The sequence below is a fragment of the Uranotaenia lowii genome, chromosome 2 (assembly GCF_029784155.1).
Source record: "Uranotaenia lowii strain MFRU-FL chromosome 2, ASM2978415v1, whole genome shotgun sequence".
Classification (NCBI taxonomy): domain Eukaryota; kingdom Metazoa; phylum Arthropoda; class Insecta; order Diptera; family Culicidae; genus Uranotaenia; species Uranotaenia lowii.
In genome coordinates this window covers 79,158,883-79,183,802 of record NC_073692.1, presented here as the reverse complement: position 1 = coordinate 79,183,802, position 24,920 = coordinate 79,158,883, and the positions used below count along the sequence as shown (strand labels likewise).

At 35.0% G+C, this 24,920-nt stretch overlaps 1 protein-coding gene across 2 annotated transcripts in view; it reads right to left on the bottom strand.

Moving 5' to 3' along the window:
- Nucleotides 1-493: 493 nt before the first annotated feature.
- The window catches only part of LOC129748498 (uncharacterized), a 279,431-nt gene continuing 255,004 nt past the window's right edge, over nucleotides 494-24,920 (bottom strand). For both annotated transcript variants that reach the window (XM_055743148.1, XM_055743150.1), the window contains 2 exons: nucleotides 1,218-1,374; nucleotides 494-1,153 (listed from right to left, as the gene is read on the bottom strand). In XM_055743148.1, coding sequence (XP_055599123.1) covers nucleotides 959-1,153; nucleotides 1,218-1,374 — 352 coding nt within the window. In that variant the 3' untranslated portion in view covers nucleotides 494-958. The remainder of the gene's footprint in view (nucleotides 1,154-1,217; nucleotides 1,375-24,920) is intronic.

Sequence of the window (24,920 nt, the reverse complement as noted above, 5' to 3'; positions counted from 1 at the left end):
TATTTCAAAGCTTACAAGAATCAAATAGATAGTATGTAAAAGAGAAATTTTTTATGTCTCAACGGAAGCATTCAAGGATGATTCACAATTTGCTTGAAGCATCTTATAGGTCCGCAGAATGGATACTTTAGCAGACAAAAACTCTTTCAAGTTGGAAAGGGTCAAAAATAGTATTTTTTTGAGTGATTTTTAGAAGATTTAGTCATGTGAATGGTAGTTTTTTAAAAGATGCAACATTTGTTCGTACATTCGATGACAATTTGTGGTTATAGGATGCTGTGAGGATATTTTGTTACTATAACATGAATGAAATCCAAAAAAATCAGTTCATACTTTGAATGAACGATTGTGCTTTAAATTAGGATTTTATTTTGAAAAGGAAGAGGGTAATTTTTCAGTTGCTCAATGAATCCCAATCAAATAATTTTATTTCGTGTTGTTTTCTTTTTTTGAAATCATATTTAAAGTTGAGATGTGATATTTGGATGTTTATTTCAAAGGTTGATGGATTTATTTACAAATTCGATTTATACAAATACATATGTTTGGAATAATCGGTTAATAAAGGTACAAATTAACTTTTTCAGAAAATTGATCAATTTCAGATTTGTATAAGTTCAATCAATTTTTGGTGTCCGTAACTTCAATTGCATATATTATATGTTAAACGTGTAGGAACAAACAGAAAATGGAACCTTGCGAAAACTTACAGCATGAGCTTTTGCCCTTGGGAACACCATTCAAGGTTCGTTTCCAGGATGTGGAACATGTTTATATGAGGCTCAGATGGCGTTCGGATGCTACGATAAGCTTTACATGTAAAAGCTTTAGAATGAAAAGCTGAAACTAGTTCTTCAACCGTTCGCTAGAGTAGAATTAGTATTTTTAACTACCGCTTGGAGTGCTGATTGTTATTATTAAAAAAACGGAAAAGACGCCTTATCTTTAAAAACTATTTTTAAATCCGAGCCACTTGAGCAGCATCTTCCGGGGAAAGTTTGTGCTTTCCAATGAGATGATTTTTAAAATCCTTCCAAAAATTAACCTTGAAAACGGATTCCTCCGGGCAGTGGTCCTGTCGGCAGAGCTGACATTCATACAGGAATTTCCCTTTATGTTTAGAGGTAGAGATCACGTGCTTGCGAAGATTTTCCTGTAACAAATAAATGTAAAAAATTACTACACATCCGTTTCTTAACAAGGATTCATGAACGTACGATATTGTTACAAACGTAGTCACAGTGCGGACACCAGTATGGTTTTTTACCACTATGGACCAGCAGGTGCCGCTTCAGATGACCGGATATCCGGGTGGCAAAGTCACAGTGTTCACATTTGTACTTTTTAACCGTTTCGTCGTGCCGTTGATAATGGCTGGAATTAGGAAAAGAAAACATTAGGATAGATATTTGTATTTGTTTCAAAGCCTAAAACATTTGTAAGTTACTGTATTTAAAATAAAATTGTTATGATTAAATTATGTATACTTTTAAGGGTTGAAAAGACCATTCAAGAGGACCTGCAAATCTCGTGTTAATCAGAGCATTTACCTTCGGTGACTTTCGAGCTCTTCTGTGGTTTACCTTCCATTCTTGCGCTTTGAGCGGGGATGGAAAGGAAAATATTTAGGTATCTTCACGCAGAGACAACACGGCAAACCACGGAAAGAAATCAAATTCCTTCAGTGTCGGTTGCATGGAATCTGCATTTTTGGTAAGTGTGATGAATTTATGTGAGCTGTGAGCATGTGGCCAGTCCATCCTTAGACGGTACATAGATTTTGGATTGTTAGATTCGAAACAGATTACTTTTTTAAGTAATCCTTTTGGAAAGTTTGAGAAATTTAAATTTTTGACCAAAAATTTTAACCCTCAAAATTTTGCATTCTAAATTTTGTATTTTTGAATTAAATTTTGCATTCTATGTTTTGGGTCTTGAATCGGTATCAGAATCATTTGAATAAAAGATACCTTGGATTCTGATTAATGTGTTAAACAAGGTGTCTATCTATTTTAGAAGAGTTCATATTTAATACAAAATTCTGACAAATTATAGGGGAGAATGAGGATACTTGATCCCTGGGGATACTTGATTCCTTAGCTATATCTCGAAACTGGAATGTCTTACAAAGATCGAATGTTCTAGAAAAATGTGCCAAAATGAGCAAAATAACAATGCTTGTAGTCAAAAATTTTTTAACAAAATAATTGTTTGAGTAATTGAACTTTGTTTGAAAAATTTCACAAAATGTAACTTGAAGATCTTTTTTCATCATTTTAAAATGTTCCTTACGTGGGAAAATTATGAAAAAAATATTTGTTCCAATGTATCAATCGTTCGAGCGTAAAATGAACTTCATAATGCCATATTTTCAAAGTAATGGAAAACTCTCAACTTTTTCAAGAAAAAGTTTTCTAAAATGTTGATTATGGGTACAATTGATCCCCTAGAGTTGGGTACAATTGATCCCCCTTCCAAATGGCATATTCTTCTTCTGAATTGATCGTTATGATTGCTGATTACGAAATTACTAATAATTATCCAAAAACTAATATTTATCAAACATTTGTCTGAAGAAAAGAGCAAAAATAATTAATTTTCTCTTAATTATAAAAAATAGCGCCTTTAAGTATGCAATGTTATTAGCGTTGAGACAAAGTTGAAGAATTTTCTTCTTATGTCTGCTATAAATTGTGAAATGAGAACAAACTTGACCAAAATAGTCAATCGACACTCTATCTTGAGGTTTTGTTTGATTTTTAAACAAGGATTAGGGCTTCCTGAATAAAAGATCAAGTCTCCTTCAATAGGGGATCAAGTCTCCCCTAACTTCAGAAAAATCGCAATTTTTTTACTCCCACGAAAATGCTTCTAGTTCATCTAAGGGTTCAAGTATCGTTCTAAGTTTTGGAGCATAGAAACTTGAAGTTACAAGCTGTCAGAAAATGTCAAAGATTGCGAGTTGCTAAATTTTTCCAAAAAGATATGGTGAAAATAAGAAAAGGGGATCAAGTATCCCCACTCTCCCCTATATTTCCATTAAAATATTTAGTTAAAACCTTATTCAAAAGTTTGTTTTTGATAGAAAGATAATTAATGTTATTGGTTATTAGGCACCAATTAAAAAAAAACAAAATTTTACTAATTTCTCCGTCTTGAAGATGTTGTCAATGCAAATTTTATTCTTGGCGCAATATTTCGGTAGCGGACTTGTGCATTTTGCTCGTTTTAAATTGGAAATGATATTCTATTCGTGATGTTGATTTTAGTTCCGTAGAACATTTCTTCGAAAGGGCATCAAATCGTCAAACGGCGAGGGCACGATTTTGTAAGTGAAATAAGCGCAATAACCATTCGGAGTGTCCGACAAAACTGAAGAAAACAAAAACATTTCAAACAAATCTGATCATTACATGGCACGGTTCATTAAGTTTAGTTTGCTTTAGTGCAAGTACGAACATATTGTTGAGGTATCGGACTAGATTCAGGTGAACGATTCAAATCGTATTATCTTGTCTAGACGTTTCAATCAAATGAATATTTGGATTTTTCTGGGATAAATAACAACCTTCAATGTTCTTTTTTTTAACTGTAGGGGAGAGTGGGGATACTTGATCCCCTTTTTCTTATTTTCTCCATATCTTTTTGAAAAAATTTAGCAACTCGCACTCTTTTGCATTTTCTGACAGGGTATAACTTCAAGTTTTTATGCTCCTAGAATTAGAACGATACTTGAACCCGTTGATGAACAAGAAGCCTTTTCGTGGGAGTAAAAAAATGCGATATTTTTGAAGTTAAGGGAGACTTGATCCTTTATTCAGGAAGCCCTAATCCATGGAAAAAATCAAACAAAACCCCAAAATGTAATGTTATTTGACTATTTTGGTTACGTTTGTTCTCATTTCACAATATATTATTGTCAGAAAAAAAATTCTATAGTTTATTCTCAACCCTTATGACATTGCATACTTACGGGCGCAATTTTTTATAAACTAGAGAAAATCAATTATTTCAGCCCTTTTCATTAGATAATTGATGGATAAATATTAGCTATTGGATAAATATTAGTAATCTCGTAATTAGCAATGACCACGATCCATTGAGAAGAAGAATATACCGGGATCATTTGTACCCATATATTAGGGATCAATTGTACCCAAAATCAACATTTTAGAAAACTTTTTCTGAAAAAAGTTGGGAGTTTTCCATCGCTTTGAAAATATTGTATTTTGAAGTTCATTTTACACTCGAAAGATTGATGTATTGGAACAAATATTTTTGTTATAATATTTCTATGTTAGGAACATTTTAAAATGATAGAAAAAGATCTTCAAGTCACATTTTTTGAAATTTTTCAAACAAAGTTCAATAACCCAAAAACTTATTTTGTTAAAATTTTTTGAGCTTCAACCATTGCTGTTTTGTTCCATTTGGCACATTTTTCTAGAACATTTGATCTTTGTACGACATTCCAGTTTGGAGATATAGCTAAGGAATCAAGTATCCCCAGGGATGAAGTATCCTCATTCTCCCCTATATAGAAATTACTGTTTAAAGAATCAAGGGATTAAACCGTCCTGAAGATTCGCGAACATCATACGAGATGTACTTACTTTTTTTTTTATTAGTTGTTAACCCAGGTGGTAAATCCATTTTACGGATTGCATTCCAAGGCACGGCGAGCCACCGCGTCCCCCCAGTTTGCTACTCTGGGTCCATGGGTGCAATTGGACGACTCATGATACAATGCTAAGGAACACTGTACCCCCTACGCCATAAAGTCCACCTGGGGCCACTGACCTTTGTTCCCACCTCGAACTGTTTGACACACTTTGCTTCAATAGTGGGAGGTCATTTCGCGCTAGTGCGCTCCAAGGCAATACTCGTTTCCGAACCCTCTGTCAGCATAGCCTCATTCTAACACAACTCGATGCGCGACCCCTCCTCTGACGAGTTAGGACCCGACATCTCATCGTGTGAATGAGGTCCCCACGTAGCGCAACTACTAACTTTGTGAATCCAGTCCAAGATCCAGAAACACAAAGCGAGTTGTCGACGGCACTTTCTCTGTTCAAACACGCGGGTAGGGGGGGTAAGCCCCCTAGGCCACGTGTAGGACTCAGACTCCTCCGAACTCACAAATAGTGTTGACTTAAGTCACCACTCAGCGCAACTACCCGATCTTCAAGTCGGGCGCTTGACCACCCGAAGCGCAGATCGAGCTATAGAACGCCCTCATCAGGTCACACTCGCGGTTCGGGTGCAACAATTCCCGAAACGCGTGTCGAACCCTGACACCTCCGGCAGAATGTGCCTCTCGGACACTGACGTGTAAACACGTCCCTAAGTGATCGGCCCTCCATTGGCCACCACTTTGCGCATCTACTCATTTTGCGAGACGGGTCTATACCCACCGAAGCGCAAAACAAGTTGGCGATCGCTCTCCCTCCGGTCGCATCCGCATATCAGGGTCATGACCCCCCGAAAGCGTGTTGGACCATCACGCTCACACCCAAGTATCGGTACCTAAGTACCCGGGTGCACCACTTCTTCCGCGCGGGTTTGGCGGGACCCGTCGACGGCCTCTAGTGGGTTTGGTGTAGTTCTCTTGGCCGTACATCTGCAATACGCCGGACTTGCAGACACGTTTCCACTCTGCACCACGGGGAGGTGGAACTACGTCGCAGAGCAAAGCTCTAGTGCAGCAGAACTCTAGTGTACAGTAGAGTTACTGAAATTAGTAGTGCAAGAATAAAACATTATAAATCTAACACATTCAAGGTTTAAATTGATCACTGTCTTTTCAGAAAAATCCATGACAATTTGCGCAAAAACTTTTTCCTATTATGGACGATTGCTTTTTTTTTCAACTACCATAATCCGGGGTAAGATTGATCACTCTTTTTCAATATTTTTCGATTATTTTTTCTGTTAAGAGGAGTGTGGCTTGTTTATATTTTTAATACCAGTACTGGATTCCTATAAACGTAAAACACGGTTTCAGAAAATTATAAGACTATTTTAAATTTGATTATAAAATTAATTTCGTCTTTGTTCAGGATTTTATGTATTGGGGTTACAATGATCAGTCTCTATTTTGACCATTTTAACGAGTTTTCTTGATCATAAAATATACAAAACCCCTTCATAAATATTTACAAATGCTAGTTTATCATTTTTACCTGGCTATTTTTCTTTTTTAAACATTAATAATCTAAAAAAGAATTATGATGCTGCATACATTTAGGGGCAAAATTTATAACAATTGCTAAATAGTTTTAGCTTCAAAATACAAATGAAATATTTTCATCACACATTCCCCTAGGCCCTCTCATTAATTCCATTTTCATTTTTTCTTCAAAGTTAACCATTTTACAGAATTCCTATCCATTTGTCCAATACGGACTTTTTCTTGGAAAATGTCCTTATTTTTAAAATATCAAAAATTTATCATGAAATGACTATAAAAATAGCACTATAACTATACATATACAAATAAAAAAAGTTCGGTAGTGAATTTTGAATAGGACGAATGCGCCAAATGTAGACAAATGGATAAGTTCGGAGACCTACATTTTGAGTGTACAACGTTAACCGAAGACTATTTCGTTTTTGAGAAATAAAGAAAACAAAATAAAATTTTAGCTGGGAGTTTATGGAGCTGTCAAATTTTGAACGAGTTTTACTCGAAACCGTGACGTTGGCGTATTCGCCGTATTCAAAATTCGAGACCGAGTTGTTCTTTCACATCCAACAACCCGTTTGCTTCAAAATGCTTTTTGGTATCATCAGGAGAGCTGTTTGTTTGCGAGCTTTGGAAATAATATTTTAAGATTATGAAATTACATTTTTTCGACAGAAAAAAAATTCAAATACAAACCAAAGTTTGCTTATTTGATACTCAATTAAAAGTAGAGATGTACCGAATATTCGCCGGCTGAATATTCGGCGCCGAATACCGCCAAAAAACCGTTAAGCCGAATATTCGGCTCACCGAATAGTTGAGCTAGATATTCGGCCGAATAAGCCGAATATTTATTTTTTTTAAAATTTATACAAAAATAGATTGTAAAACTTTTTAAATAATGCTGGATAATTTATAAAATATCCAAAAGTAATGTTGAAAAAGCTTTAAAATCATCAAAAACTTAAGGTTTCAGTAAAACATTAAAGATGTATCCGTGCATTTTTCACTGTATATAGCTTTATACTTTGATTATCGTTCATACTAAATTTGCTTGATATATCCAGGCTTGCCCATAAACCAAATAGAGAATTCGGGAAAAATTAAATCTGACCGGGATGGCCACATTTTTTTAAAAACTTTCTGGATTGTACCCGGATTTATTTAGATTTTTTGCTACACCAAATAAAAAATTTAATGTCTCGTTGAATTTTTTTTAGAATTAATTCATTTGTTAGATACGATTTAAACACTGCTGTAGTAATTCGATGAAAACTTTAAATTTGAAGTAGTTTTATTTCTCTTTCCTCTTGTATGTTTGAGAATAGTGCATAGTTTCTGTTCAGATTTTTTATTTTTTACAAGGTTTTCAAAAAATCGTTTAGACCCGGCCGTGTGGATACGTGTCGTAAAAAGTATTGTATGCTGAAGGTTAAAGATCATCGTTCTTTCTGGAAACTATTTTGATGACATCTAGCAAAAATTAGACATTCATCTTAATCGATATAAAAAAAAGCAATTTCAGATAGCTTGGCATCTGTTTTGACATGTTATGTCCCACATTTCACTGAAACCCATTCTTTTTTGTTAAACGTTCTAGAAGCAATGTCCTTTCAGCTAATGGTGATATTTTGAAAATCATAGAGACCTCTACTTAAAAAAGAACTCGAACATCTTGTTGGGAATAATTGACTTTAAACATGAGGGGCATTAAGATGGCAGAAATAGAAGATTTCTATTAGAAATAGAAGTAGAAAGTAGAAAGTAGTTTGGCCGAATAGTTGAAAAGATCAATATTCGGTATTCGGCCGTTCGCCGAATACCACTATTCGGTGCATCTCTTATTAATAGGCTTTATAACGTAGAAAACAGTTTTCAAAAATTCAAACGATAGACTGAGTTATTGATGATAATGTGGAAAAATTTATTGTTGGTCAAAGTTACCCCTGTGATTAAAGTTACTCCGTTTTACGGTATATACATATCAATTTACCTTCAATATGATAAAAAGAGATTCGAAAATTATGCTTTGTCACCGGACATATTCGGCCCTTTTCTAGGAAAATTTCGTATTTGAGCATAAGTTCTACTGAAATTTTGTAAGTTCATTTTCGGATTACACGACAGAACTATCTTTTCTTCCTTAAATTTTTACCGTATTAAGATTTCATGAGGAAAAAAAATACTCATGAAATTCATGAAAATGGCAAGAATTGAAAGAATGTTATTCAAATACAGGCCGATTATTTACGATTAGCAGCAACGCACCTGAACACTTCGATGTTTTTTTCGATTTTCTTTTTATTTCTTACTTTTAAAATAAACCCTTAGAGACATTTTTCGTCAATTTGTGACGATTTTCAGTAATTTTCAATTATGCGTTATCATGTTTAAGCACATTTTGTTCATTCTTTGTCATTTTCAGTCTTTTGTTCATATTTGTTTTCTTAACCCGCCAACATGCTTCCACCAACTGGTATCATGAGGGGTTAGTTCATTATCGTGTAACTACACTCTGTTCATATTAACACAACCAGCGTCTCTAATTTTCACATTCACAACACAAAAATTTGTCAAATGAAAGGCAAAGGCTTACTACTGTAAGTTTGTTTGCGATGTTTTCAGTTGAAATTCGAGGGTGCTTCAAATGATGATGACGTTAATGATTTTCAATGTGCACCTGATGATTTTCAAATGAAAATCAAGACATTCAATTTCAAACGAAAATGAAAATTGTTATTTTTATGTGATTTTTTTTCAAGTCTATTTTTTTTGGGATTATTAACTATTTCAGAGAGTGTGTGGGTCATGCTCAGCATTGCGGTGTAGATTTATTATGACCCCTCTAGACGCGAGCGCTCATAATGGGTTCCCATCCCCTAGCTCACCAGAGCGATATCAATCGCTAATGTAACGGGCCGGTCAGATACCCATTCGCCGAAGAGGCCTATCAGCAGACAGTCTTATTATATTAAGCAATCTCAAAGTGGATTCCCACATTGGCGATCCTGCCAGGAGACGCCGAACCGCCATTTTGTTCCCGCAGAAATACGGAACACTAACGCCTGATTCCTCAACAGGACGCCTATGTCTTTGGCCAAAAAGCATCCATTTAGCGGGACGAGAGTCAACCTGGTCCCTGAACCCTGGTCCTGAATCGGCCTTGGTCTTTAATCCCGGTCGTCACGGACAGCAGTTATCTGCCGGACGATCACACGTCGAAGGTGGTTGTCGATTTCGCACTACGAACCCTTCGGATCGACCAACCAGCTCTCCAACCCGCTAATTCGTCCTCGCCGTGGAGATTCACGGAAGAAAAATCCCGGTTTCCGGCCGGAATTGGACCGACAGAGTAGTTGGTCAGCAGTAGCGTCACCATCGCCGTAGATCCGCCAGTTTCAACAGAGTCAACCAGGGCTTGGCTCTAAAAGGTACCGTAACCATCTGGTCATCACTAGTTTGCGCATATAAAGAAGAATTGTTGTGGCAATTGTTAAATAAAGATAGAGAAGTGCATAATTGGGGTTTTCCTGATCTTAGAGTTCGAACTCCCTGCGATTTCTTTTGGTAAGCGAGCCGCCCTGAGGCCTAATAAAGGAAGTCCCTGTAACGCCGGTGGGCTGGTAGGTTTGTAAACTTACAATCTTTTTTTCTAGCCATGGGTACATCTTGTCGTAAATTTTGCTCTCAATCATTTTTGGTATACCTAGCAGAAAGAATTGCTACCCCTCGATAGTTTCAGCGGGCAGTTTTGAACCATTTTTGTGAATCGGCAAAATTTGTGAGATTTTCCTCAGTTTGCTAAACAAACCATCTCTAATAGAAGCTGAGGAGAGCAATTGTAGAGACTTTTCCATGGCACCCGCGCACTTTTTAGAAACGAATTTGAAATACCATTAGGCTTCCTTTGGATTCGTCGAGCTGCGAAATTTTCTGCCAAACATTCGTTGTCTGTAACCAAATCGTTTGCGTTGTAAATGCTACGAAAATATTTGGCAGCTGAATCTGAAGCCTCATCGAAAGTATTAGCAGTTTTATTGTTAAAAAAAAATGCTTCAACGCACAAAGTCGTACCGAAACTGGTTTATTTTATAATTTCGTAAAATAAATCGTCTTTTGTGTCACACTTATTTGTAAATCTATTTCTTTTAAAATTTCTTAAATATGTTTACAGTTGCCTCAAATTTTACATTGATCTTGTATAGGAGCTCCTCGTAAAAAAGTTGGAAGAGTCATTAGTAAAAATAAATCATTTAGTACTGTAAACACTTGCACGTGTACCAAATTTCATGAATATAGAATGAACATTGTAGAAGTTTTTTATGAATTTTGTATGAGAGCCCCTCTTTTAATAAGCAAGAAACATCATTCGGGATAGTGAATAAAACTCTCGTGCAGCTGCACCCAGTTACATGAAAATCATATGTAAATCGTTTGAGTTATGTCATACTTTCAATTGAATTTGTATGGGGAGCCCCCTTTCTATAAAATCTGAGGGTATTGGAACTATTATACAAACAATCCTTGGCCCAAAAAACTTTTCTTGTGTAAGTGAGTAAAGGAGTAAGTGATAAAGTGAGTAATTGAGTAAGTGAGTAAGCAAGTTAGTAAGTAAGTGAATAAGTGAGTAAGTAAGTTAGTAAATGAGTAAATGAGTAGATCAGTTAGGGAGTAAATGAATGAGAGAGTTAGTGAATAAGTGAGTAGGTGAGTGAGTAAGTGAGTAAACTTGCAAGTAAGAGTAAGTGAGTGTTTGATAAAATGAATAAGTGAGTAGGTGTGTAAACGAGTAAGTGAATAATTGAGTAAATGAGTGAGTAAGTGAGTAAGTGAGTTAGTGATTAAGTGGATAAGCGAGTTAGTGAGCAAGTGAATAAGTGAGTGCAAGTAATTAAGCGAGTAAGTGAGTTGGGGAGTTCTTATTGAATATCCACACTCGCGCGCTGCCGTCCGTGAAAATTTTCTTTAAGATGGAAATTTTTGAAGAAATCCGAAAAGAACATTCCCATAAGGTGATCGGTTTATTCATTGAGTGGTATTATGTAGTTATGAACCAGAAGACACAAGTTCAGGGTTTAGAAAGTTTTAAAAATTGCATTATTCTGTGTGAAAGAAGAAGAGGGGCTTGCACTGCGCCCTCCGGACCGACAAAGGGTATTCAAAATAAGTGTAAAATTTGAGACGGAAGCCACGACTACATGTTGAGCTAAGTATTTTTTTTCATTCTTAATTACTTTTTTCTTACTTTTTCATAAATTATGTCCGTATTCAAAAATTAACGGTGCTTGGGAGCCGTCGCAATTTTTTCGGTTCTTTGGTCCAGTAAATTTTGAAAAATTTTAAATTTTAGGCAAAATCAGGATTAAAAGTTAATCAAGTTTCATTGTCGTGCAATATTTGGCAGTGAAAAAAGTGAATTTCCTGCGTTTAGATCGGTGTTTTTGAGAAGCTGCGGTAAAAAAGTCTGGTGCTACGCCTCCCGGACCAACAAGACCGGTAACCAGCTTATCCAATAATTTTAGGACGGTTAAAAGATAAGTACTGTGGGAATCCACTTTGAGATTGCTTAATATAATAAGACTGTCTGCTGATAGGCCTCTTCGGCGAATGGGTATCTGACCGGCCCGTTACATTAGCGATTGATATCGCTCTGGTGAGCTAGGGGATGGGAACCCATTATGAGCGCTCGCGTCTAGAGGGGTCATAATAAATCTACACCGCAATGCTGAGCATGACCCACACAGAGAGGAACTAAGCCAACATACTTGAAATTCATTTTATTTATATTATTTTTGATTCAAGTTAGTAGAATCGATTTTACAAGCAACAAAAAACTCTCAAATAGATTTTTTTTTTCATTTTGACAGCTTGATTCTGTAAAAAACGATCTTATAATTTAAATTTATCTACTAATTTGTTGATTTTCAACAAGGCATGAAAATGAAAGGAATAATTATCAATCGAAAATTTTTTCTTTCATTTGACTGTAATGTGGACCGGTCTGAAAGTTTTGTTTACTGACTTTCATAGCAACCTGAAACCTAAAAGTTTTCTTTTGGCGGCAAAAAAAGTTATTCGATTGTGAACTTCCAAAGCAGTCCAGTTTCAAATGATTGAATGAAAATTGGAGACTATGAACACAACTATAAACTATCGCCTAGTTTTTATTCTAAGCGTTAGCTTTTTACAGCTGTATTTAACGCTACAAATAAATTAGGACTGAATTTGAGAAAAAAGGATCTCAAATTGAAATTTGACGACAAAAATTTATACACACCTGTTATTCATTCTCGAGTGGCTTGGCAAGTAGTAAGCACAGAGAACGTTCTCCTATGGGATTCTTCTATAGTGGATAATGGGATTGTTTGACCACATTTTCTCATTTTCGAATTTGGCAACTCGTCGTCTTTGCATTTCCTGACATCGTGTAGTTTCAAGTTTATATGCTTCAAAAGTTAGAATGATACAGGTATCCGTAGATGAACTAGAAGTATTTTCGTGTGACGAAAATTGTTTGATATTTTTAAAGTTAAAGGAGATTTGATCCTTTATTCAGGGTGCTCTAATCTTTGGCAAAGTCAAGCAAAATCTAAAAGGTCTATTTAGAATGTTTTTCACAATATTGGATTTCATTTTTGGTTGGGCACAAAAATATTCGTTTTGGATGCATAAATAAAACAAAATTAAAACACCTTTTTTTTAAATTTACATATGAAGCGAATAAATCCAGGCAAAATCCGGGTTTTTTTAACGAAATCCTGATAACCGGACCGGACCGGACTTTTCTCATATATTGTATTAAATATCCGGGCGAACCCGGATAAAACCGGACAACCTGGCACTTAACCAAAACGTAGTACGGTTCGGATCAAAAAGTGGTCAAAATAAATTGCGTGTAAATCGCTAGCGGCCTTTTTTTCATAATAACAGGAAGCCACATCCGGCCAAAACAGCACAGACAAGTCATGTTTCTTCAGGAAAAACAGCAAACGCTTTTGAAGACACTATTTTACGTTAATTTCCTGGTTCCGGCTGCAACAAAAATGTCGCTTTACAAGCCTCAGATGCAGGTAGCTTCCTAAACGAGATGTTTCTTGACAAACTTTGATAGTTTAATGTGCTTGAAAATGTCTGCCACTTTTCCCCTTCCGGTTTCTGTAAAACTCTTGTCCCGGAAGCTTTCTGAAATCTGCCTTAGCGTAGGTTTCGTCGTCCGTTACCACGCTATCAAGCTTTGTCGAAGGTCCTCTTGATTTGACGGCATTTGAAAACTGAAGATCTAATGTCGAAAGCCAAATGGAAGCAACATTCAACACACACACACACACACACACACACACACACACACACACACACACACACACACACACACACACACACACACACACACACACACACACACACACACACACACACACACACACACACACACTCACACACACACACACACACACACACACACACACACACACACACACACACACACACACACACACACACACACACACACACACACACACACACACACACACACACACACACACACACACACACACACACACACACACACACACACACACACACACACACACACACACACACACACACACACACACACACACACACACACACACACACACACACACACACACACACACACACACACACACACACACACACACACACACACACACACACACACACACACACACACACACACACACACACACACACACACACACACACACACACACACACACACACACACACACACACACACACACACACACACACACACACACACACACACACACACACACACACACACACACACAAAACGAGGGGTGATGATGTTTTTATATGAAACACAAGGAAAAATACGGCGAATTTAAGTTGACCACTTTTTGATCCGAACACCTTTTAGGTGCACGCAAATTGACACGTTGACGGGTATACGATGAGTCAACACGGTTGGTCAATACATCGAAAATGAAGGTTTGCTGCATCCTGCGCGACGTTTTTCTAGAGTCGCCAAGTTTTCCAAGGTACATCTTCGCTCATCGAATCGAATCGAAGTTGTTACAGGGAAGGCGCCGTAAAGCACCTGCCGAAACTTCGCTGGATTCTTTCAAGCGTTTTCCAAAATGCTGCGTACTGATCAACAGGCTTTCAGTGCATAGACATCAACATAGTCGTTAGTGATCCGGCGCAGAAATTCAAGAGAAGCAAATCGCGACCTTATATTTTTTCACGTTCGCCACGTTCGTTCACATTCTATTTACGAGACACCAGTTTTCAAGTCTAGCAATATCTTCTTGCAAGGCGAGGCAGTCAATTTAGCTGAAAACCTTTCTATAATATTATCGTCGCTTAAGAATTAAGTTGTTCTTTTAAAATATTTCTGTAAAGATGATAAGGAGGTTTCTTTTTAGTTTCAGCTTTTTGAGATTAATACTATAGGAACTACAAAACTGTTCCTCGTGAAAATTTATTTGAGAAATTACGTATTTCCTTAGAAAAGAAGGGTGCTCGTTTTGCCATTATCTCCTCTACTTTGGATTATCTATAAAAAATTGTTTTTCTAATCGAACTGTGTATCCAATGTTAAATGCAAATGTTCAAATTGGGAAATTCATGCGAACTATACCTAATCAGTCGAGATCAAATCAGGAAAAAACAAATTCTTCCTGTAGGGTCGTTATACTCTTGTCGTCGTTCTTCTTCTTCAGCTCAACCCTATGCAGTCATACCAACCTTGGATCACTCTTCTAGCCAGTGTTCGATCTTCGTTGTTGGTGAGATGATAATGGCACATTACTTATAATAAAAATAATAATAATAGTAGGTACTTCCATCGGACAATGGCGAACGGGAGCCGACTGATGAATATGAAACACATTAATAGGTACGGTAAAGAGGGGTAGAAAGTAGGGTATTACCGCACAAACAAAAGAGTAGACGAGCGAGAAAAATCTGAAACAATTGATAAATTCGTGACCATCAAAAATGGGTGCATTGTGTATTTGGGCGTCTCTTGATCTGCAAGAGGCCGCGGTGGGAGGGTACATTCACTGCCATAAGAATCTGCAGGAGGAATCTTCATACCCTACCGAGTTGAACCCAACATATCGAGGAGGACTCCTTCGCTGGAGATGAAACAGCCATGCAAGAGTCAGAAACTGTCATTATGTGCATTTTTTCGCCGGTGCATATTGTCCACAACCGCCATCATTATTGGCGGGCGCGAGGTGGGGCAAGGGGTTTTTGTTTCGTGGGACCAGGGATGTGCTCTTCTTGTGTTACGATTATTCCGGTTGTAAGGAGAGATTGCTTCCCTCAAAGAGCATAAATTTTGTTACTTTTGTCAAGGAAAAACGTCGGTTGTGTGTTGTTGTTGTTATGGGTCTGACAGAGGCCAACGGTGAAACGGTTCAGGGTTGGAGCTGTTTAAAAAAATTTCAGAGTTTGTATGGTGTGTGAACTGGCCACAGCGACGAACCGAAAATTCGTCGATGGATATTGATCTCGTTTGTTGTTTTAAGCCATATTTTGTAAGCTTTTGCTCTGCGGAAAAACTACTGACAAGCAAATAAAATTGGTACCGTGCCATGGTGCCACTTTGAAATAACTGTTAGCTGATTGTAGTACTGGATGTCTATTAAAACAAAACTCCATGCAACTCATTTGGACTCCAAGAGGTAACTCAAGTTTGTATGGGATGTTGACATCATTCGTTGTTACAAAAGTTAAAAGTCATTAGAGTAGGTGTTCATAACATTACATTTGTCCCTAATTTTTATATGCCGTATATTACTGACGATATTTTCAACTTATCACTACAACACAAAATTCGTTTATGCAACGCACAATTTGAACTTAAATTTAATATACAATTGATTTTGCTATCTTCGAAGAATAACTATCTGTTAAAAATTGATAGTAATTCAAAAAAAGAAGATTCAGGTTAAATTTGTAATTTTTCTTAAATTTTTGTACGATAATTTTTTGACATAATTTTGTGATAAGAACAAATTAAGAACTCATTTTAAAGTGTGTTCCTTATTTTAACATAGTCATAAATCGTAAATCATTTAGAAATTGGGTCTTATAAATAGATGGTACGTTACTAATATAAATAAAAAAATTATCCTTGGTCATATAAACCTACTCCAAATTTACTTTCGTTATCTTTCGTCAGACTGCGCACACTTTTTTCATTCATATATATTAAGGTTGCCAGAATTTTTTCCACTCCCATCCGGGCCTAGCAATTCCGGGCATTTTTCCAAAAAAACCTGGCAAAATCCGGGCATGGATTTCAATTTTTCAAATCCAAAAACCGAGCAAAAACCGGGCAAAATTTAGATGTAATTATACATAAAAGCAAAGAAAAAATGCAAAAACAATTGAAATTAATATTTTATTAATGTAATTGTAGACTTCCAAAAGCTTGTTAGAACACTTAAATATTTAAAGGTTTATAAAAGTAAAACAGCGAAATTATTTGAAACAACCGTTGAAAATTTTCATACCGTTAATCGATTTTGCCGAAACTTACTCAAAAACTTTGATTTTTTTGGTTTCTTTGTGAAAATTGTGAAAAAAATCCGGGCAATATCCGGACTTTTTTCACGATATCCGGGCAACCGGGCCGGACCGGACTTTATCGAAATTTTGCATCGAATATCCGGGCAAAACCGGATAAAACCGGGCAATCTGGCAAGCTTAATATATATATACTAGCAGACCCGATAAACTTCGTCTTACCATGTTCAATTTGGCGTCCATTTACTATTTTTCCTAGTTTTCTTTACATTTCCCTTCTTTCCCTTTATTCGAATCATCCCGCTCAATTCTATCAAAATTAAACCAAAGAATTTAAACTCAACGGGTCTATTAAAATCCAATTTTTGTAACTTGTTCAATAAATAACTGTATGTTGATAATATGTGCGTTTTATTGGCTGTATTCCATTCAGTAAATTTATACCGTTTTGTTATATTGTTTTTAATATCGGGACAATTTTTGGAGTATTTTTTTTTTTTTTTTTAATTTGTGAGCAGGGAAAAGCCCGCGGGAGTGGAACTTTTTCAGTGCTCCTTCTCCAGTGGGCGCAAAACCTATTTGCCGTATTTGGCGTATTTGCCGAATATTTTGCCTAACGCAGTGCTTTCAGCTCCCAATTAGCTTTGGATGGTGTATTTTTTAGAGCTGGAGAAATAAAAAAAAACATAAGTGAAAATTTTTTACTAACCATTTTCAAATAGCTTTTTATTCACCATCCTCATCCTTCGAAGCAGTTTGAATTAAAATCCATATTTTCACCAAAATCATTTCCAAAAAGATTCACCTGATACTTAAGTTATAGACTTTACACATTTCAACTTAAAATGTAACCAAACAGCACTTGTCATGGCATTAAATCTGGCTATTTTGCGTATTGCAAATTCCTTTTTTTATTCAAGCAAAAAATGCAAATTAATTCCTTTTAATTCCTTTGAACTTTGAACAAAGAAACGATTGGTTTGAAAAGAAGAAAACATATGTTTAGATATATTCACCCATTATTTTAAAGATTTTAATTGAAGCAGTTCTGATTTCAAAATTTCCTGAACATTGTTGGTGATGATTTGTGATTTCATTTAGGTTACGTTATATTTTTAAGATTTAATAACATTCAATTGAAAAGCAGATTTTCTTAAATTTAATAGATCGAAAAAAATAATCTGTTCAGGCTTCGATGGTTTCATAAGCTCATTTTGATTCCTGGAATTATCATATAAACAAAACCTTAATAAAAATTATGTATCTTTTTTACTGTAAATCTGAATTTACAAAAATGAAACACCGATTAAACCTTAAAGAACATCACCACAGTTCAACTTTCATATTCTCTGAAAAATGATATTTTTTCAAAAAAAAAAAATTAGTTCTGTTGACAAAAAGAAATATCGAAGTTGTTTTTGTCCCATTAGTCCCATTTATTGGGGCAAGTGAAAACACATAGGTCTTTTTCAGATGCGTCAGTGAAAAGACTTTAAAATTAATTTAATACTTGTTCTTGTTTGTCTGTTTTATCAACTTTCATTGCTATATCCTAAGTTTTTCTCCGGAATAAATTAATGCTTGGTACTTCAATTTCACTGAATGCTGTTCAACCAAAAGACCTTGATTTACAAAGACCTTTATAATAATTTTGAATATCCGCTTCAGATTCAACACTCTGAATATCCTTTCTGGCCATTCTGGAGATAAAATTCTTAAATTGTAGCTGTTTCATAGCTAAATGGCGCGTTTTCACTTATTCCACCTAAGAAATTACAGGAATTAATATTGTTTTTAACACTTTCAGGTCATATGAAAATTTCATCATAAAAATCAGCTGCCCCTGGAATATCAATCACAAAAAAACTTTTCAACAAAAATGGGAATCAAAAGTCTCTTCTATATAGCCAAAATATGTAAAACAAAAACACACTTTTCATGTTAAGTTTGTATTTGAATTGTGTGTAAACAAACAGTTAACGTGTAAACAGTTTTTTGGTGAATGATTTAAAAAAAAAAGAGTTAAGTTTATTTTATCAAATTTATTTTGGGCCCAACAATGATTTAGATGAAGAAAAAACGTATATCTACATTTTTTGTAAAACTTGATAGTTCGCACTTGCTCTAGTCTACTTTCTTATTTGAGAATTCTTTCAGAAAAAGCATATCCTCACTTTTTGTCATTAAAAAGTAGATTATTTTATTGATAACTTCAATTTACGTTTGCAAAAAGTCGAATACTTCATTCGGCCTTTTAAAACTTCAATCCTATCTAATCTATTTCAAAGAACAGTCTCTTGTTGAGAGGACGAATGACCAAGTTGGTTAAAATCCTCTATAAATACACAAAATAGAATTGGATAGATTCTTGTTCAGTTAATGTGTTTAGCGTTCTAGGCGTATTGGATTATACGAAATTGAATGTAAAGCTTCCGAATTTCTTATTTTCAAACATCCGCAAAGTGTCATAACTTTATTTCATATTTATTTTTACCAAATTCATATTTTTTGGACAACAATTTACTACTTAAATTAACACGAATTAAAAATGGTTTTAATATTTGAAATCGTTTATATGGTTTTGATTCGATCGATAAAATATCAATCCTTGTCACATCTAGGCGTTATATATTACCATGTGCTGTGTACAAATAAGCAAGAAAAAAAACACATCTAGGTTGCATATCGCCCCCACGTGCATAAGAAATATAGGTACTTGGTTGAGAAATAGGCGCCTAATTTTTAAATTTTTCCAGTGATCAATGAACAGTATGCTTTGGTTACTATTATCTTGTAACGACGTTGCTAGCGACGCCTCGCCCATGGAGACGAAAAACAAACCCCTCGAGGAAAAGAAAATCTCTAAAAATGGATGCCTGACTTTTCAATTTAAGATTTTGGCAAAACAAATATTATATGTTTTATTCGATCAGCAAAATGTCAACCTGAGTCACATCTAGGCGTCATTCATAACCATGTGCTGTGGAAATGAGCTAGGAATCAAGAACAAAAAAAATCACATCAAGGCATCATATCGCCACCACTTGCATTGAAAATATGCTTGATTGAGAAATACGCGCCAAAATATTCTCACTGATCAGTATGCTATGCCATGGTTACTATCTTCTAACGACGTCAGGTCGCGACGCCTCGACCTTGGAGACGAAAAACAAACCGCCCAAAGGAAAAAAAAATCTCGAAAAAATGGAAGCCATGACTTTCATTTAATTCAAAAAACTACAAATTTAATGATTACGGACAATTGATGCGACTTTGTGTTGTTTTTATTCGATATAAACCGATTCGCATGGCTACAGAATATTCTAAAAATAATTTCATTCGAATCGTTTGGATAATTTCGGAGGAGTAGTACTACAAACACCGTTACAAGAGAATTTTATATAATAGATATTGCTACAGTCATAGCCAGTTTTTTCCACCAATAATTCATCATAAATAGCAATATTGCATTCTTCATTTTCAACTTGGGCATCATAATTGTCCAATACTTCTCGTTAGGCAAACGATGGAAAATTTAGTGAATTTGTCTATTTTGATAGTATCTTTGTTCCACTCACGTAGGTACTTTATTGCTGCAAATGGTAGCAAATTTTACCAAAAAATTAGGTTGATCACAAGGCTCAGTGAAAGACAAAATTAGTTTTAGTAACTTTTGAGTAGTTTTAGAAACTTTTAAGGATGTGTTTTTTCCGTAAATGAATATTTCAGATTTCAACAAAGGAAAAATGGATTTTGAGCATAAAGACAAAAAAACTAATAGATTTAGCCTATGTACTAATATAAAATCTGGAAAACCATGAAAAAATATAACGAAATGAAACACACACGTTACCTATTTTTGTTCTAACTTCTGCGTGCATTGATTAATTGTTCGTAAACATCAAAAGCTATACATAATATTTTAAAAAAGGTCCTTTATAAACCTTAGAATGGAGCAATCTTAGACTAAAAAGAAAGCAAATAAACTTTTCGTTCTTCCTTTGCGACTGGTTTTTCTATTTCGAATATTTTGCAGTTATTATGGTCTACCATTAAACTTAAGACATAGCCGTAATAACGAATGGGCAGAGGAATTTGGAGGTTAAATTTCATAAGGTCGAATTTTTGGTTTTTAATCTGAAAAATTCAAATGGATGACAAAACTTCAGGTTTTAAATTTAAGATTTCTGAAATGGTGTTTTTTTTTTCATAATAAGGTACTATAACAATTCAAATTTGGAATTAGGATTCAGAAATTGCATTCAACTCGGGAGTACAAATTCAGATTGAGATTTCAGAAATTGAATTCAGGTTCAGATCAGGATCAGAAATTGAAATTCAAAATTCAGATCAAGATTCAGCTGGTTATTGAGTTTTAGAATCAAGTGAAAAATATCAATGTGAGATGATCATTCATAGTTCCGATTTTTAAAGTAAATATTTTAATTTTTGTTCGGCGTCAGTTTGGATACACACTTCAGCTTGAAATCACGACTTGAGTCTTAGTTTTTAGTATCATTCACATTTAGATAATGATTTCAAACAAATGTCAATGATATTCCAACTTTAACATAAATGTTTTATGAAAATTGTTTGTTCAGAAAAAAACATGTTTTTATCAGGTGGAAAATTCATTCGGAAGCCGTAACACCTCAATATCTCGGATGTGTGTTGAGTTGATAATATCAATCAAACTGTCATCGTCGTCGGCTCTGTGTAAGAATTTTTTCCCATATGTTGTTGACCTTTTTACGTATCAAATGATGGTTATATTTGACATGCCCAAATGATCGCCTTTAAATTACTTCAAGCGTCCGCAAATTGCATCGGCGGGAAATTTCAAGTTCATGAAAAAAAATGCTTATGTGTAATGAACCTAGTTTTGTCTTACTCAAACGCAATTAGAAAATCATAGCGCTGAGGAATCATGGACCACACAATGCACAACGGGAAAATTTGGCTGAAAAGTCAAAAAAAAAATCGAAGCTGCAGGTTTATGGACCTGAAATAATACTCTTACATGAAATTGTCTCAGATATTCGAATCTAACGTCGAATTTGACCTTAGTTACCCAGAAATCAACGATTTTTCTTATATGTCTTAACAATATGAGATTTTAGGTTATTGCAATTTTTTTAAAATGAGCTGAAAGGTTTTAAATACATAAAATAATTGGAAACGGACTATTACCAGTTGAGAAGATGTTAAGGAGCGATGTGTTTAACCACCTATTACTCCTATGAAGATTATGTCATTTTATAAAATAACTGCTCTTTATCTCAATTGAATGTTGATCGATTTTAACAAAATGAATATCTATTCAAAACTTGAGTATTTATTTAACAACGCTCAAAATTTTACATCGATTGACTTATTTATGCAAAAGTTATTAACTTTTGTATAAGAATTTAGCTTTTCAAAAAGTTTAATGATCAAAATAGCTGTTTTTAAGAAAGCTAAGAAAGGGCTTATATAAAAGGCTTGATACTCTTGTAAAACTTCATCAATCTTCATGAAACTTTCACGTCACATTAAAATGTGCAAATAACTCATCAATCAGATGCCTGCGATCAAATATGACAGCATTTTAGGATTTTAGATGGAATTTCAATTTTAGAATATTTGTTAATTTTTTAAATAGTATTAAAAGATTTATTTTGCATAAAAACAACACAAATCTTCACTTTCCAAAATAGCATTTATTAACTGGATGAGATGGTTTATAATTTTACCTTTGCTGCTGGCCCTGGTGTTTGTAATAATTTCCACAATAAGTAGCCTGAATAAACAACATAGTGAAATGTTAATTTGTAAGTCAATTAAATGATTAAAAAAAAATTACCTGCTTTAGAACCACGTTATTGCTGCTGATTCCAGCGGTTCGTTGAATGTTCTTAGGTACTTGGAAGTTATCTTGGTATTCTGCGTCAGTCGATTCATCGACATGTTGGCTTCTTGTTTCGAACTTCAACCTTTGATATAAATGGTCCATCACTTCGAACAAGACGTCTCTTGTTCAACTTTAAAGATGCAATACAAACAAACTCAACACGACGCACAACATAAAGGACAGAAAAAAGCGGGACAGAAAACTGTTGACAGTTAATGATTGCTCGAAATACAGGACGATAGTTCGTGTGACTGTGCACACGTAGAAATTTCTTCGCAGATTTCAGTAGGCATGAAGCGTCTCGAGATTCAAGTGGATTTCCATTCAAAACTCATTTAAATGAGGTATTTTCCTGTGATTTGAGATATCATTATCCAGAGAAATAATTGCAATGTTATACCATTTTCATTTTCTCCACTGGCACAGGGGCAAACTTTGCCTAGTAAACAAACAAAATCGTCACGCCCCCTCATTCTCACCCCCCATTCTGAACTACTGTCAAATGTCTTTACAGAACCCAAAATACCTCCGAACTTTCATATTTCACCTCCATCGAGCTTTCTAGAGCCGGGTCAAGAACCTTTAAAAAACTAAAAGTTCTCACGAGCAACAGAGAACTTGAAAAACTTAGGTCAGAAGAGCCGCGAGCCAGGTTTTTGAAACTTTTTTTTTACTGTACACAGTTACATTTTTTATTTCTTCACCTAAAATTACTTTGATGTAACTTAATTGATTATGAAACTACTGTTTTCCGAAAACTCATAAACTTTGCATGATATTTGGCAGGTTTAGATTTGATGGCCTACAATTCCCTACAATTCTTGAAAAATCACAATAAATAACAAGTTTTTAAATTGCCAGAACTTGGGGAAATAATACGTACCAAACGTAAAAATCAAAACCATTGATTATCTTCTTTGATTGTTTCATAAAAAAGTTATGAAAACGCGGCTCAAAATACTCCACACTCCCCCATTAATATGGTTGATTATTCGAACACAATGTATCTAACTAAATTTTAGAATTAACTAGATTTTAATAGCAATCCTTTAATCTAATCTTTAATAAAAAAAAGGGCACTTTCACCGATGAATTATTTAATTTGCTAAAGAGTTTAACAGATTTAGTTTATTACATTCTATCTGAATTGAGCAAATAAAATAAATTCCAGTTTCAATTCAAATATCAAAAAAGGGTCGACTAAATAGCGGCACGGTACCCGAACATTCAGGAAAATTGTATCTATGATTTGACGCAAAACACTGTTACAGTTAAATAGCTTAAACATGAATGATCAGGTACCACTAATCCAAATTTTTAAGATTACTGTTTATACATGCCTTGTTCTAGCAAAACTATTCTTGAAAAAAATGTAGTTAGCAACCCCTTTCAGCCCCTCCCTTCCTCGCCCCTGGAGACACACCTTGTTACGTCCCTGTTTTAAGATATCTAATGTTAAGTTCTTTTAACTTTTTGTCTTAATTTTGGAACAATTGAGCAGTGAATAGACAGGTAAGGGTAAAACAGTGATTTCCAAAGTTTTCTAGAGCAAATGGTGTTAAAATTCTATATATACACTGTATCAAAAAATTGTCCGTACAGCACATACCTTGAAATCCAAACAATCAAAAAGTGCACTTTTCAGTCAATAAAAATACTACAATTACATCATTCGCTGCAGAAACTAGTCCTTTTTGTAGATCAGTATTAAAAATGTTTATGAATTAAACCTTAAAAATAATATGAATCATTTTGTATAGAAAGTCCCAAAATCGACGTCAAAAAATTGTCCGTACACTGAGGCGTTTGTCAAATATTAGTCAAGAAAACAGTTATGTGTCAGTCTGTCAAACGCAGAAACGTGAGTTGAATCTCAGCAAACACAATTTCCAGTGGTCTGAGGAATAAATACGGTAAAATTAACGGTATTTAGCATAATTTAGTAGATTTCAACAATTTGTGGATTAAATTAACAGGAAAATGTCTGCTCCTCACAAAAAAATACCCGTTGACACCCAGAAACTGATTGTTGACCTGAAGAATGGCGGTAAAAGCTTGTCCGAAATTTATTTATTTACTTGTCTTCGAATTACGCATAGAATAGTTAAACGGCCATGATCGTCGGTTCAGTATGTCCTTCAGAACTTTAAGAAGACTAACTCCCTGGAGACTTATTGTGTAAGCTGATGGTTGGTTTGATCGTATTTTCGTAATATGACTGATAAATCTATTTATTTTTCTCCATGAAGTCATGTTTCCGGTGCCATTTGCGCTGAAAGCACCCCACACCATTACATGACC